This window comes from Halictus rubicundus, chromosome 5, assembly GCF_050948215.1.
Source record: "Halictus rubicundus isolate RS-2024b chromosome 5, iyHalRubi1_principal, whole genome shotgun sequence".
Lineage (NCBI taxonomy): Eukaryota > Metazoa > Arthropoda > Insecta > Hymenoptera > Halictidae > Halictus > Halictus rubicundus.
Window position 1 is genome coordinate 4,056,537 of NC_135153.1, and position 16,877 is coordinate 4,073,413.

Consider the following 16,877-nt stretch of genomic DNA (forward strand, 5'->3'; position numbering starts at 1 on the left):
GTCTACGACAAAAATGAACGGGTAATTAAACATACTAAGCAAATAAATTTCTATTTGAGTTTGTTAGAATTTAATCAGAAACTTTGTTCACTCCATATTCATCAATATACGGATCAAGCCTAGACTCGTGTTTTGGAAATACATATATCGAGTAACCAGTGTGCTCATAATATGCGAACTTGATTAGTTAACATGTAGGTGTGAAACGATCGCCGGTGATCATTTCACAACTTCAATAAATCTGCGGTTCAAGGCTAAGAATTTTTTAATAGATCCTTCAAGAATATCAATTTCAATCGTGAACGAATAATTCAACCTCTATTAACGTAATCTAACAATTTCGTTAGGGATTCCGATGTTAAAAAAGATTTTTAAATTTCCCCTTGGTACAATTCTGAAAATTTCTTTGGTATTACCTAAAGAACAGAAAATTGTAAGCATATGCTAAATCGGTTAGAAATAACCGTACAAAAAAGAATGAAATTTTTCAAAAAGAGATCCCCCGCGTATAATCGAAACCGCGTCTGGTTCGCTTATACAGGCACATAGCTGTATCATTTTGTTTTTCCAAGTATAATCGGCCGCTCTACGGTTGGTGCTGTTATCCGTTGAACGCCCTGTACAAAATGACCGGGGCCGGTCGAGGGTTAAACGGCGCGACGAAGCCGTTATTATTACCATTATCGTTGTAAATCAACCGTGAATCGTAGGAGCGCGTTCGTACGCGATATATGGGTCTAAATAAGACCCACGAGCCGGCGGTCCAATTAAATTGAATATTCCAGCCGACGATCGAAGCGAACGGTCTCTATAGCTAGCCCGTGATGAAGTTTCGGGCCGCGTGTGGTGTTCCGGCGAAGAAGAGAGGAGGGGAGAGTTTGGGATCCGGGAGGGTCGAAAAAAGGGGAGCACCAGGGGAGGGTTGGGACGGCGGAGGGAGTGCGGAACGTGGGTAAACTATCGAGAGAAAATAAATACGGGACCCCGGGATTCGTTCGACTAACGATCTGAAAGAGAGTCCGTCTGGCAGCGGGTACGCGCGACTCGCCGTCGCGTCGTTGCCGTTCGAGCTCGTCGACAAAAAAAAAAAAAAGAAAGAAAGAAAAAAAAACTCCGACAGTACTTTCCAAGTCTGCCTTTCTATTCCGTTCGAGTGACGCCAATGATAAAAAAACACACACGTATACACACACACGCGCGCGCGCATAAAAAAGAGAAAGAGGAGAGAGAGAGAGAAGAGGGAGACCATGGACTACGAATCTATCCGACGGGAGGCTCTACAGCCGACTGGACGGTCGATATCGGTAACTCGAATTAGCATGGATAGAGGAGCCCGGGATCGGTATACTGCAACGAACGCGATACTTATCGAAAGTACGCTCACAATTGAAAGGATTTTCGAGCACGAGGGCACCGCGCGCGGATGCGTATTCGATACCCGAGGCGGTGAACTGCGAGGAAAATCGAGAGAATCGGGCGGGGAAAAAAGGAATATAGCGATGGAGAAACGTGAAAAAAAAAAGAAAAAAGAAAAAAAGGAATCGGTCGACGACGGGTTGCCAGGCGCAATTTTTGCAACCTTATTTCTTACGGGACCGTGCCCGATTTAAATTGGTAGCGCGAAGGTTGAATTTCATTTCGTCGAGTTTGTATTGTGCGCGAGCGCGACACACACACACACACACACACACATGCACGCTAGCTCGATCGCTCTATCTCTCTCTTTCGCGAACGTTCGACAATGTCGGTGAAACGCCGCGGACGATGAACGTTAATCATATCTTGCGAACCGATCTGAATATTTTCACGGTTACTTTAGACCGGTAATGGCCGGCTATTGACAACGGAGATGCAGCCGGGCACGTTAAACAGCCACATATAGCGACGGGTATAATTTCCCGATAAGTAGAAACGTGCTTGATAAGCGGTTCGATCGAAAACAAAAATGAACGGTGTTGTCTCGCGCGTGATTCCCTGTGAAACGGCATTCTTCGTTGCGTGCCGATTAAACCCTTTCGAAACGGAAGTTTCTGATTATTGTACAGTTAACGGGTCCACTTAGCAGGTGTTCTGATTTTCAACTTTCAAAAAATATTCTTTTCTTTTCGCGTTCTCTTTAAGCACGGCGCTCTTGAACATGTGCGCAAAAAAGATTTGTTTGTAAAATTAGTCATAGTGAAAGGTACACAATTACTGTGCTTATATCAATTGTACTTATTTTTAAAACATAACGAATATTAAAAAAGAGATATATCACATATACATTAACTGATTTTAATGAAAAAATTTAATCTCTGCTTTGATATTCATTACGCTTTTAAAATAAGTATAATTAATATAGGCACAGTAATTGGGTCTCTTACCCTTCTCCTTGGCTCATGGTCAATTTAGTCCAAATTGCAACATTTTTTACTGTGTTATACTTCACGAAGAATTCGACAATATATTACGTCCATTCCATACTAGAACAATTAGACTGCGGATTTCATGCATTTGTAACAAAAATGGGTAAGCACAATTTAAAGCAGTGGACATATTAAAAAGATTTATGAGCAGCGTCTTGATTTTGACTTAATAAAACAACTAAAAGAAGAAAGAAATTTTTATTTCACTCCTCTGTCTTGCAACCAATGCAAATATTTTTTATTTTGCATAAAGATCCGCAGTCCAATAAAAATATTATGAAATATTAGTGACCTTGCCGAAATAATTTGTTTTTCGTCGACTTTGTGATTACCCACGGGCATTGCAAATGAATGTGTTGTCATAATTTAATCGAATCTAAATCTGATAAACTGTCGTTTGTTTTTGGACTTGTTGCAGCCTCGCTTACTTTAAAACGAAAAAACAATTCACGATGCTTGCCGCTTTAATTTTGTATGTTCATTATAAAAATGAGTATACAACTTGAAAGACTAGAAAAATTAAAAGAACTGGAGAATATTTATGCTACTTTTTGCTTCTTAAAATTATAGAAGCAAGAATGAAATTTCAATTTCTCTTTCGCTTTTTACAAATAATGCAAGCCAGTTTTATTCTGCATAAATCTTTGCAGTCTGTTCGCGACAAACTTTACCAAAGCAATCAACACCAAAAGTTTGTGCAATAACTTGGAAATTATTCCGCTTGTGTTTTCATTAAAACTGAGCATGCTAAAAAAAGCAGAGAATCAAAGTATATCACAAAACGTAAAAAAAATATGTCTAACAAGCAATCAAACTTTGTTTTTCATATTCTAGCATCTTATAATCCTTACAACAATTTGGAATGTTGCCTGTACTCGAAGAATTATAATATGTAAATCTGTACCATAAATTTATGCCAAGCAGATGGAATTTAACGTTTCTTATGCATGGCAAACAAACAATCCTGAATTAAATGCCATAAATTCATGAACTAAAGAATCATCTTTGCTACAGTAAATATTAGACAGCGGATCTTTACTGCGTTTGTTGCAAGAACCAGAAGCCACTAATACATTTATTTCTTGATTTAATAATTTTAGTAGGTCAAACGTAAAATACTGACTCTTTAATGTTCAGCAGTCTTGTAAGTATACAATAAATATATTCTTAGAAGCGCAAATAATTACTTTGCTTAGCCTCGAGGCTCAATCTATTGCAAAAACCCGTGAAACAAATATCGCAGCCTCGTACTAAATTCAGCAAATCTAGAATTGCGTACGCCAAACAGACTGGAATATTTACGAAAAGCCGAAATCGTTATTGTAAGGTGAGAGTTTGAATCTAATTCGCCACTTTAGAAACTCTAAAGTGTCGCAACAGCGCCGTATACTCGCTCGTATCGGCCGTGTCGAATCGAATTATACGGCCGACCGCGATTAAACTGTGGGAAACTAAAAACTCTCTCGCCAGGAAATGTCTCAATACCGTCGATCATTTTCGATATTTTTTATTTCCATCGGGTGGCCGTGCCAGTCGTTCCTGTCAAGCGTGCACGCAGATCGTCGGAGCAGCAATGTACAAATTCGAACATCAAAATACCGGAGAACCTGTTCTAACGCAAAAACTTATCGAATCAGCTGCCCGAAGCGGGAGCCGCTCTAACCTCAAATTCTACTGTACAAAATATATTTCGTACATTCTCAAACTATAATTTCCCCAAGTTTTCCGGTAACGGAGCCAATGGCTTAACTTCACCTTGACAACCCAGAAATTTTTAACTTTGTAATATATAATCCTGTACATCTTGGCGAGAAAATGCCAAAAATCGAAGTTTTAAAGCGAGGAATTCACTGGTTCAAAACTTATGCGCGTTTAAAGTTGAGCGATTTTAATACGTTAAGTTTGTACAAACGAAAAGCCTAGTGTCGGTCCTCAGGGACCGACGTAGCGCTTAACGTGTTGAAACATAATGAATATTTAAAAAAAAGAGATATTAAATTTATATATGTTACATATCACTTTTTTAATATTCTTTATGCTTTAAAAATAAGTATATGTAACATAGGCACAGTAATTGGGTCCCTACATCGAAAAGCACAATATTTTTCGTTAAGACTGTACTTCACCGATAACACTTTGAATTGATTTGGTTCGATATTTCTAATATTTTTATTAATTCTGGGTGCTGCACATGAATTCGTAACGACACGAAATTCGAAGCATGATCTACACCCGGGACAGTGTTAAAAGAATCTCGTTTTAAATCGATAACTAAAAAATGGCCGCATCATCTACCGGCGATTATTCCATACTTTGTGGAACTCTGCAAGACCCGCGACGGAAGATTTTTCGTAACCGAAAATATTTCGTCTGGGGGATTGTTGTGTAAAAGATTTTTAAGCTTTCTCTGGGTACAGCACAATTATTGAACAGCCAATTAATAGGGTTCCGGTAGATAAGATATTTGGTGTACTTTCTAGTTATAGAACGTCCGAATATGACGACTCATTCGAATAGTTCGAGTCACGAATATACGAGGTTATCAAACCGATCGAACAGAGGGGTAACGTGTTCGAATTGGTTCGAGCAACAAATTCGTGTTCGATGTTCAACCAATCTCGAGCATCATTTACAGGACTGTAGCAGAGAGAAAGAGAGAAAGGAAAAATAAGGACGCTTGGGAGAGGCAGGGTGAGAAAGACGATCGAGCAGAGAGAAAACGAAATAAAACCACTTACCGGGTGCCGTGCCGCAGCTGCCACAGCCACAGCTGCCGCCGCGTTTATACCGGCACTGGGGTACATCTTATCGTCAGAGTCCTTCGAAGAGGTTATGTTGGCTCCCTCCCGTCACGACGAAGTCCTGTCAGGAGTAATGGATATGTCCTCCGTTATCCTCAGGTATATCCAACGGTATCCCAGGTCATAGCCTGTACGCACTATTATTCACTGGTCTCGAGGAAAGAACAATCGAAAACGGGCAAGAGAAAACAACACAACGAAATCGTTGTAGGGCGGGTTCCGACGAGCGAAGAACAAACAGATAGAAAGAAAGAGATAGAGACAGAGAGAGAGAGAGAGAAGGAGAGAAAAAGAAAAGGAAAGCACAAGAAACCCGAGTATAGTCGACGCCACACACACCACTTTTGCACACTGGTCACTTTCCTTCCTCTCGAGAGTCGTCCAACACACTCGCTGTTTCGTGGGCTCGTTTGCACAAGAAAAAAAGGCGAGCGAGATAGAGAACACAGGTAGAAGAAAACGAGGCACGGTACACCGAGTATAATAAGAACGCTCGACGATGTTCAGGAGCACGATGGAGGCGTACACGATACGAATCCACTGCGTAGAGACACACACATAGGAGAGGACGCAGCTCGAACGATCTACCCTCGGCAACGGACGGGTATCAACTAATCAACCGCAGAGCTGAGGGGAAGCGGTTACCTCCCTTCCCCTGCGTCCGCGCCAGTTACGCTCCCTCCCACTGCTCGCCGCGACACCACGTGGTCTCCCCTCGCTCGATCGCTCGGGCCTCGTCGCCCTCACGGCGCCGCTCGAGCGCGCTCGTCTCCCCTGTTACCCCCACCACCGTCGCGATCATTCCCTCTCGCTTTATCCCGTTGCCGGCGCACACCTTCGACGATCGGGCTCTTAGCTCGTTCGTCTCTTCTACGTCCGCGCCGCGTGTATATGCGAGCTGGTACTATGCAGTGCTTATACGTTTCAGCGAGACCGGGAATCCGTTCTCGTCGCGATCCGCTTTGCATTTTTCTTCTATCTGTCTGTCTGTCTGACTGTCTGTCTGTCTACCATACCATTTCTCCGCCTCTCTCTCTCTCTCTCTCTCTCTCTCTCTCTCTCTCTCTCTCTCTCTCTCTCTCTCTCTCTCTCTCTGTCCTTTTCCTTCCTTTTTCCACTTGAGCAAAAACGAGATTTGCGCGGTAGATCTTGCGGCGGAGTTTGTAGCTGCGTTGCCGGCCGAGTATTAAATTATTACTACGGGACACGATGAGCATTCGCTAACGCGCGCGCTGGGAAACCCGTGTTCGCCTTCCTCTTTATTACACGCGAATTTGATCGCTTCATAACGAACGCCGCCGTCGCCGTCGACGAGCCGCGACTCCTTCCAATCTGTTATTAAATTGAATCGCGCCGCGCGACGGGGGTCCCCGGACGATTTTAAAATAATTATCCCTTCGTTCGGACGATTACGCGAAATTTCGCGTTCCGATAATGGCGGACGGGCGGCCGAGTCATTAACGACCGCGCCGACATATTGCACTCGAGCACTCGTAAATATTATAATAAATATAGTCGGTTCGCGTACCCGACATTTTTTCGATGATTAATCGATTTTTTTCTTCAACGGATGTCATTTGTTTCACGCTTTGTAATCCTCGGTGTAATTTTTTAAATATAAGTAGATTTTTTTTTTTTTTATTGAATATCCGTGAATGAATCTCGAATGAAAGATCTTTGTGATGTGAAATAACGGTCTGGTGTATCGCAGACCTGGAAAAATTTGATTTGAAATGAAAACAATTTATTTCGCGTCGTTATTTCCAATACTGTTATTTGAAAACAGAAATAATATTGACACTAGATAATGTGTTCTATCGTTATCTTTTTAATTTCAAAGACAAAGGAAATAATCGTCTGAGGAAGATGCATCGAAGGGTGTCTGTATAAATCTCAAATAATTATAAAATCAAACAACGCGTTTTTTGAAATAATATTTCAAATTACATTACTTCGAAAGTGATCTCAGGCATGGAAGTAATTATAGAGTAATATACAAAATTATTATTACATTTTGTTCAAATAAGAAAATATCTGAAGTAATTTAGATTATTATTATATTCTATTATTCTATTTATATAGAATTATTATATTCTATTTTGTATTATATATTGATATTTTTTAACGACACACATCATGTCATTGAAAATACGAGACATTTTTGTAATTAACTTTACACTCAAGTGTTATGGAATGTTTGTAGTCGCGTGGAATTTTGCTTGCGAATTGCCATAGTGAAACTGCCTGCCACGAAAGCAAACGAAAACCTTGCCTATGCCGTTCAGGCCCAATCGGGGAACCGATACCTGAGGGACGTCGTTCCAGGCAAGATTTCCATCGGGTCCTTCTATAGGGTGGCCGAAAAGTTTGTTGCAGATTTTAGAAATTCATAATTCCCTTTATACATAATACCCATGTATACCCGAAAATTTTTCGTAGGCTGCACTCAAATTTTCATAGAGCATTACATTTTTAACCAATCCACAAAAATTGTTACAATTTACTTAGAAAAGAACCCGCATACGGTTACAATTCATATGAAATTCTTATAAAATTGTTAAAAAATGTACTCCGATTCTTTACCATTAAATAAACTTCAGAATTTTAACATGCTGGTTAATTTGCTCCAATTTGTATTAACTATGTTGCCGTTGAAAAGAGTGAGAAATTTTTAAATCAGTATAACCTCCTTTGGAGCACTCTGTACGAGAACAATGGATCAAGTAACTGATACACTGTTTAGAAAATCATACCTGCGTATGATTCTTCAATATAAGTTTTCATCGATTGATTTATCACAATTTTTAGGAATTTCGCTGTGTTGCAAAGTCGATAAAAAACTGGTTAAACTAGGCTTACGGTGACTATTTTACATTGTTTTGTAAAAATGATAGAATGTGTAAATTTTTAGCTATTTTGTTTATTATAAATATGTATATATATTCAAAGAAATAAATATGTTGAATAATTCATCATGGACACGTCCTTACAATCTCAATAATTGTAGAAATAACAGAATGTGTAAATTTTTATCCATTTTGTTTACAATATATACTGTTTATATATTGTTTATATTGTTTATTTTCAGTGGTAGTAGCCTTTAGAAATCTCAAATAAATAAAAATCATATTGAATTCTGAGGAATTTTATATTCCAGCATTTGTCGAAAATTTTCGGAAGCCATAAATGCATGGAAGATTCGCAGTCTAGATATAATAATATTCTGTGAATGTCATGAAGTCCGTAGTCTACTCTATTTTATTATTATTATTATTTTAAGTGGAGGGAGGTTTAAAGGGAGGTCTAGATATAATTAATATTCTATAAATGTCTATAAATGTATTTTAGGTGGAGGGAGATTTAAAGGAAGGTCTAGATATAATAATATTCTGTAAATGCCATAAAGACCGCAGTCTACTCGGTACCGAATGCATGGGATTACTTTTTATTACTATTATTTTAAATGGAGGTCTAGATATAATAATATTTCATGAATGTCATAAAGTCGGCAGTCTGCTCATTACGCCAATGCGTGGGACAAGCCCCGAAAAATCGTTCGACATTTTGCACACCCTGTAGACTATTTCCTTGTTATTTCTGGCTCCTGCCGTTCAGAGTCCTTCCGCCACAATCCTACAATCTTCTCTCACGAACCAGCACTTTTTGGTCGGTTTACTTTCGTTCTGTTCGCCGACACGAATCTTTCGGATTGGAGTTCAGTCTCCTCGGTCATCTGTCATCCTTGTCACGCTTGTTTAGTTTCTCTCATTTTCGTCCTCGCTATCTCCTGCGGACCGTCCGTTTCATCCTCGACCCGGTGCTTTCCGTGTACCCTTGCCCTCCTCGCTCCTTCGACAACATATTGGGGCGACCTCTTCTCTCCCCTCTTTTCCCCTCATCAACCCCCCCCCCCCCCCGCCCCCTTGTCCGAAACCTCTTTCCCTGCCGCCTAACCGGGTACATATACTTAAAGCCTGTATATCTACGTATAGTTATATTCTCCACGTGCACACCGGTTTACCATCCATACACATCCCCCTTTCGGATGGGACGCGCTAGCCATCGGCGACCTTTCCACCTCAACTCCCCGCAAACAATTATTATCGCTTTACCCTCGCTGCACTTCGGTGACATTTGATCTTGGCCGTTGTTGTTCAGCGAGAGACGAAAGAACCGGGGTGCAGACAGCTTCTGGGATCCGTGGAACGAAGACTTGTTTGGCCGGCGAGCGAGGTTTTTTAATGACCGGCGACACGCGAGGTATGTTCGTCACGAAATTTCGCGGCTGCCAGGCAAATGGAAGAAGAAATTACGGAGGCTCGCTAATGACACCCGTGGCCAAGCTCGAACAGCCACGGTTTAGCGATCGCAGCTCAAGGAAATCGTAACGCTGAGAATTCTCAAGCATTCCCCTCCACCTCCCCTTCCCCACCCCTCTTTTTTTATCTCAGGCTGGAGAAACGATGTTTTAATCATTTCGAATGTTGCACACCGCGGTCTCGCGTAATTATTGGAAAATGTTTCGACGTAGCGGACCCGTTCGGCTTGCATACAGTTTTAATTTATGATCGACGCAAAAAAGAATTGAACAAATTTTCAGCTATTCACGTACACCGTCGCGAATAAATGTATCGACACAGCCAGTTCTTTTTTTATCGAATTAACCCCCGCGGCCTTCGCGTCAATCTTCCAGAATTTTTTGCGAGCAATCGAATTAAGTGCAGTACGTAAAGTTTTTATCGCGGAAAAAATAGGTGTAAGATATTTGCACAAAAGCGCGAAGCTCGAGTGTTCTTGCAACTGGATTTTTGTGGCCGTCTAATATTGGTCGGTACAATTAAATCGTTAGACAAATTTTTATGTACACTTTGATCGCCCGCAAAAAATTCTGAAAAATTGCATGAAACTCGCGTGCTAAATCGGAAATTAATAAACTGAAAATTAATTTGTTTTACACGTTGACTGACGTTCATCCGTGTACGGCTGATGAGATTATTTGTCCAGGTTAGAAAATAAATTTTTACGATAATATATTTATTCTGGGAAATTTGATTGGCATCTAGAAAAAGCAAGGAGGTACTATTCGCAACCAGTATCACATATTTTAATATTTCCATTTTGATTGTACTGAATAAATTGCTGTGTTTGGCAGTCAAAATGTGCATCCAAATGTAAATACGTTCCTGGGATGATGATAGACGTGTTACATATTGGCAATATTTACTGCCAATATTAAACAGTATTTTACTTTTATGTGTAGAATGGCGTGAGCAATACCTGACGTATCCGAGACGTCTTTGTACGTCAAGGGTTTGATCGGTTTAATATTTTATGAAGCTTGCAAACGAACGTTTTCGGTCCCCATTTGTGCAACGAGCGAGGTTCTACTGCAGTCTGTTCTAGACGTAACAATTTGTTCCTCGCGTTTAATACAGTTAATATAGTTAAAAGCTAGTATAATAGTTGTGTCAATATTTTTACTCGTAAATGTAATAACTAGACCTACGGATTTAATGCGTTCGTGATAAAAATGAGTAGATCAAACGCAAAACAGGGAAAACATTTAAAGAATTTAAAAATCGCGGTTCTATTACTTTCATTCGATTATAATTCCCAAGAATAGCAATTAGTTGTCTGTGCAGCTTCTGCGCCTTCCAATTAACGGAGACAATTATTTAATTTTATCTAGAAATCCGCAGTCTGGTAATAACAAAATTTGTTATCCTCGCGTTCATACACTCCGCCGCATGTTTAACAGGAACGCAACGTCGACGCGCATTAAACTGAACTTTTCTACAAATTAAATCCAATCAACGTACCCACCTGCCTACATGAAATTCGATGAAAATTTCGAAAGTACTCTGTTGCCAAAGTCTGTTTCGCACGGCTCCCCGAACGAATTCATTAACGCGGTCTTTTATGGACAGCAAGAGAGCGTGATAATCGTTGCATAATGTAACAAATGTGCAACTTTCGAAGGACTTTATTTATAATACTTCGAGTTTCGTAACGGAGAATCGTGCAATCGTCCTCGCGATGGCCGTATAATTAATGCGCGGGGAATTAATTACCGTTTCGGGTGCTAATGTTTAAGTGTGAGCTGACACGGGTTTTCGGCCGGGACGCGTAAAGCACGAAACGATTTGCTGTAATACATGACGCGGAAATCGGTGCCGCATAAATTCGAGCCGCGAAAGCTGGAAAGGAACACGTCATCGCTTGTCATCGAACTAGAACGCTCGATACGAATTCCTTGCTCGCTATCTCCTGACATATCGACGACGCGTTTAACCGGATAAGCCTCTCGCAAAAATAGGACGCCTCGCCGAATATTACGCTGCTGTCGAAGCATCAAGCGGCAGATAATTCGCGTTTTTCTCTCTTTCTCTCTCTCGCTCTCTCTCTCTCTCGCTCCGGGTGCCATCGTGCAGGAATGTAACGTAAATCGCGTAAAAACCGGTTGCTATCCGACGCAAACAATACGAAGTTAACGCTGCATTTTACAGAGTCGAGTGTGACGAACGGCTGACGTTCCTCAAACAACCCTCTCCCCCCCCCCACGTTTATCTTATTTGCTGAAAACTTTAACGGCTCATATTTTTCCAAAGGGAGAGAGGGCAACTATTTTCCAGAAACCGTACGATGGACTCCCGGACTCCATAATTTCACCGACAACGATCGATCCTATCGTGCCAGTTTTTCTTTTTGTCTTTTTTCTCTTTTTTTTCCCCGCGCTTCACGAGAGCGACGAATCGATCGCGCGCCGTCATCTGTGCTTGTTTTGTGCTTATTTGAACAGTCGCGACGGATCCCCGGCGTTTATCAATGACGATGACGAATATTTAGGATCATCGATGTTTATAGTTTGTTTAGCGCGCGCGCTCGCGTGTTTGTCAATGGGCGCACGGTTTATTAATGCCGCCAGGATTCCTACGGGCCGCCTATTTATTTACATCGCTCTATTGTTCGGTCAGTTATGCCCCGACAGAAATTGATCGGCGAATATCAAAACGATTCCCGCCGGTGTACGTAATAATTCCGTCGGCGCGGCGATCGAATGATGTAAGATATTACCGGGTGACATATTGCATGACCCGGAGCATGCAACTCTATCGATTACCGAAAGAAAACCGTCGTACAGTCGTTTCTCACGTACGTACACCGGGGCGAGCTCTTTACTTCTGACTCACGTCCGCGATCGCGCCGGACCGATCGAACGAGACGTGTTTATACGTTGCGACACGTACCTTGAAAAAAGGGCGTACGCTCGAACGCGGCACGTAAACACAGCGATTGCTAATAAAAAAGAAAAAAAAGAAAAAAAAAGAATATAACACTTTGATTCCCTTAGTAGTTTACGAGAAACCGATATCTTTTTTCGTCTCCGTTGAATTCTTATGCACGCCCCGGAGATCGTTCCATATTTCATTATCCCGGCCCCAATTTCATGCGAAACGAATCAATCCGCGGACAGAGTTGTACTTTACAATAATCTCCCGCTCCACGTGCAATTTTATATAAAATTTCATGCTACAACGCTATCTCGATTTAATTGGAATCCAATAACTCTTATCACAGCCGATCAGTTTACTCAACGAACACGTCATTTAAATTGCCGATTTTTATTAGCAACGCGATTTGCAATAATAACGCGACGATCTGTTCGACAAGTGCGAAACAAAAAAGTCTACAGGCGTGCGTATAGTACCTGCATACACGCGTGTATGTACATACGTGACGACGGCCGTTGAATAAAGGCCGGGAGAATAAAAATTTCAATAAAGTCGGACACAGGTTTAATATGTTTCATTAGCCAGCAAAAACATTTATGGAAGTAGTAACCTTTCATCTGATTCCTGTCTTCGATGTCCGTCGCGCACTGTTTCAGTTAATTGGACTCGAAAGCAGACCTTCGCTTTTAATTGTAATTTTTACTGTTGAAACATATAAATTAATTAAACATCAACAGTTAAAATTAAATTTCAGCCGTGATCCAATTGAATTCCGTAAATATAAATGTCTCCATTTTTTTAACCGTTCGTGAGCATCGACCGGTCTTCGGGAAACGTGAATTTGTGTACACGGGATGCATGAATGAGTACTTAAAAGGTGCTAACTCTCAACAACATTTCCGACGAATTACCATTTCTAAAAGCCCCGCACGGTCAAAGTAATTAACCTCTTTTTGCAGTATAACATCGAGTCGGACTCGTGACGAAGATTGTGACCAGAGTCTAATAAATGCGTATGTCATTAAGTTCCTTTAAACCGAAATAGAAAATTCGATTCTGCTGTTTCTTAACCCCTTAGTACGGCGCGCTTGTCCGCAACTCTATCTCCCAAGGACGGCGTGCCTGGCTGCAGATGGCACAAAAACCACTATAGTGGCTTTACCGCCTAAACTGATGCTTTCCACGGAAGCCACAGTATAGTGGCGAAAGAGATTAATGTCATTGAAGAGCATATACGCATTCAATAGACATAAATATTCTTTTTCTAGGAAATTATGAACTACAGAGAAATTCCAATCACTGCGAATGTAAAATAAATCATAATGCTAGGAATTAATTAAGTAATTCGTCCTTTGAGGACTAGAACCTTTTTAAATATATAAAATATTTTTCTTACAGAATCGTTCATCAGAAATTCCAGGATAAAATGCTGATTTTTGAACAATTAAATTATTTCTTTGCAACATCAAGATGCTCGAGCTTAATGTTATTAGCATGATGCAAACGTTGCTCACAGTCAACTCTCCCAGAGACCATAGAGTAGCATTAAAAAAAAAAGAGTGCCATTGAGGATGAGGTTTGTTAAACCATGCAAAACTGCTTTGTACAAATTTATTTGATCTTCAATAACAGCCGAGGTATAAATCAACTCAGTTACTAAATACAGTGTTTGTTTGATATATGTCCAAAACACGGGTCTAGCCACGGACATATATCGACCAGGAGATACTATTCTTTGATCCACGCGATCGGCGATCGAGGTGTCTTGAGCTTCGCGACCCGTTACGGGGTATACTCCGCGGCAGTGGGGATAGTTCTGGGACTTTTATCGTCAATACTAGTTTCCCCTTCTACCGCGCTATTCCCCACGCTTCAGTCGCGGCCCGGTCACGTGACGCATTTCTGGTACTGGCAGAGAGAGAGAGAGGGTAACTTTTTCCCCTCGATTCGTGCTCCCTCCCCTCATCTGGCGACTCTAGATACACCCTGTATTCGTATGCTCTTCCCAGTGGCGGATTTAACGGTGAGCGGACTAAGCGGCCGCTTGGGGGCCCCTTTTTTTTTTTTGTTAATAAGTTTATGAGAGTTTTCTTGCAACTTCTATTTCCAACTTGAGTTTGAGGGCCCCAAAGTTTTTACCGCTTGGGGCCTCCACTTGACTTGAGCTGCCACTGGCTCTTCCGATAGTTCGAGGGTCCCAGTCAGCTTGACTTTGGCGAAAGTGGATTTCCGTATGATCGCGGCAAGATCAAGGGAAACGGGATCATGGAGGGCAGACGATCGTGCAACGCTAGAGAGTAGAGAAGCGTGGAACGTGACTTCTCGCGGCGGGATGCGTGTGTCCTGAACGAGCCGGTCCGTGTACGTGTACGTGGTCGCTCGCGAATGTACGTATCTATAGTTGCCCCGCTGGAAAACGTGTTTATTGGTTAATTGCATCATTGTTGCCAAGTGCCTGGCTGCCAATTGGCTCGGCCATCAATCGCCGCGCGGTGGCTACACGTCCGTTCGATATCCGGCGAAAAACGTTCCGCGTGTCGATCGAGCTTCCCGCGCCGCGCCGGCCGATTCGCCTCCGCGATATCCTTTTTTTCGGGTACCGGGCGTCTTTTCGTGACCGATCGGTGCCCCGTTGTCCCCGGCAACCATTAACCGGCAAATAAACCGATCATTGTCAGCGTCGGTCTACGAAACGATACGATTTCGGCAGTCGCCTCTGCGAGCGCTCGAGAAAGATTAATCGAGCCGGTATTTATCCGAGCAATTTGACTAATCGACGACGCGGACCGATCGGACGTGTAAACCGATGGCCAGGTAAATTTGATTAGCGGCGAATACGGTGGCGGTCCAGGACCGATTCGCGGTGGCATGCTTGTTTCGAACAGATGAAGAGTAACCGCGGGGTCGAATCGAAGAAAAGACTCCAGCCGCTTACCCCCATCTAGCCAATGCTGTTTCAATCTTTAGCGCAATGTTCGCACCACACTTTGCGACCAAAAGATTTGCCCATTTGGTACCAAACCCTGCTTGGAGCAGAATTTGGACCCCATTTTGTATGAATTAGACACCAAAATTTGTCGACAAATTCCTAGTGAAATTCGGGGACAGATGGATCGCAAATTGAGTGCAAACCTTGGCTTCGTTCAGCTTTGTTATAGAGGGCAGGTCCGTCGCACTAAGAGCGGACGCAACCTTGTTCTAATAGTAAATATCGAGAAAAATTGAAGTAAATCTTCCTGTAGGGTTGAAAAAGGTATTTTATTTAAGTTTCTAAAGCCCTGTGCCGTGAAAGACAAAGCGCCGTAAAAAAATGTGTCATAAAAAACAAAATATGTGTGTAAATGTGTTATACTCCGATTTAGCCCGATATTTACTTTCAGAACAAGGTTAGGTTCCCTCTTAGTGCGACCGACCTGCCCTCTGTAACGAAGCTGAACGAAACCAAGGTTTGGCTTCAATTTAGCATGGAATTTTGGCTGGAGACTGCACTCAAATACCGAGCCTAATGCGGAAACATATGGATAGGAATTTGGAGAAAAATTTTGGTGCCAAATTCGAAGCAAATTGTTTACTGGGTCGGTAGGAAGTTGACGCTAAAACGGAATCGATATGGTCCGGCAAAGACTTGGGTCTGACGGGGACCACGCCACGAGATCTAACAATTGTACCGATCTTGGACTCGATATGGTCGGCCATAGAATTATTCGAACGAAGAAAAACGGCGTTGCCTTATAACTAGACAGCCGATTTTCTGCATTTATGTCAAAAATGGATATGCGTAACACGAAACAGTGTATCAGAAGAATTTAAACATACTGTTATATTATTTTCAACCTGTTAAACATATTAAGAAGGAAAATAAATTTTTATTTCACTTCAGTTTCTTGCAATTCTGGTAGAAAATTTGTATTTTGCATATAGAACCGCTGTCTACTTATAACAGTAAACTGTTACTGTATAATTGATCGCTTGGAATGGTCAGGTGGTACGCTTCCAAGATGGCCAAGGTCTTAAATCACGTCGTGCTTGCCCGTTAGCTTCACGGTGAAAAATTTCACGAATTCGGAACAACGGGAGAGGCCAGCACGCGTAATCTTTCCTATTTATCATCGATGCAGTTCGACTGCGCGCGCGCAATCGTCCTCAGGATCACAACGGAATCCAATTTCGGATCAAAATATTAAGCCAGGTCACCGTGAAATGTACGCGCGCGCGTATCCGCGAGTGGGTTTCAGTTTGGTAAAACGATCAAAAAATGATTTTCCGCGAAAACACCTATGACGCCTGTGATCCGGTGTTCCCAGTGACCGTCACTATTTCCACGCTTCCTGATAACGGACACACGAGCGCGCTGATATCAGCCGGCCGCGCGCGAGAATTAATTGCCGAAGCGGCAATGGATCAGGCGAAAAGTTTTATCGGCGGCCACAACCGCTCAC

At 41.9% G+C, this 16,877-nt stretch overlaps 1 protein-coding gene across 3 annotated transcripts in view; it reads right to left on the reverse strand.

Annotated features, from left to right (window-relative positions):
* Positions 1-5,823, reverse strand: part of LOC143353976 (protein groucho) — a 124,365-nt gene extending 118,542 nt beyond the window's left edge. For all 3 annotated transcript variants that reach the window (XM_076787614.1, XM_076787613.1, XM_076787610.1), the window contains exon 1: positions 5,144-5,823. In XM_076787614.1, coding sequence (XP_076643729.1) covers positions 5,144-5,209 — 66 coding nt within the window. In that variant the 5' untranslated portion in view covers positions 5,210-5,823. The remainder of the gene's footprint in view (positions 1-5,143) is intronic.
* Positions 5,824-16,877: the final 11,054 nt, after the last annotated feature.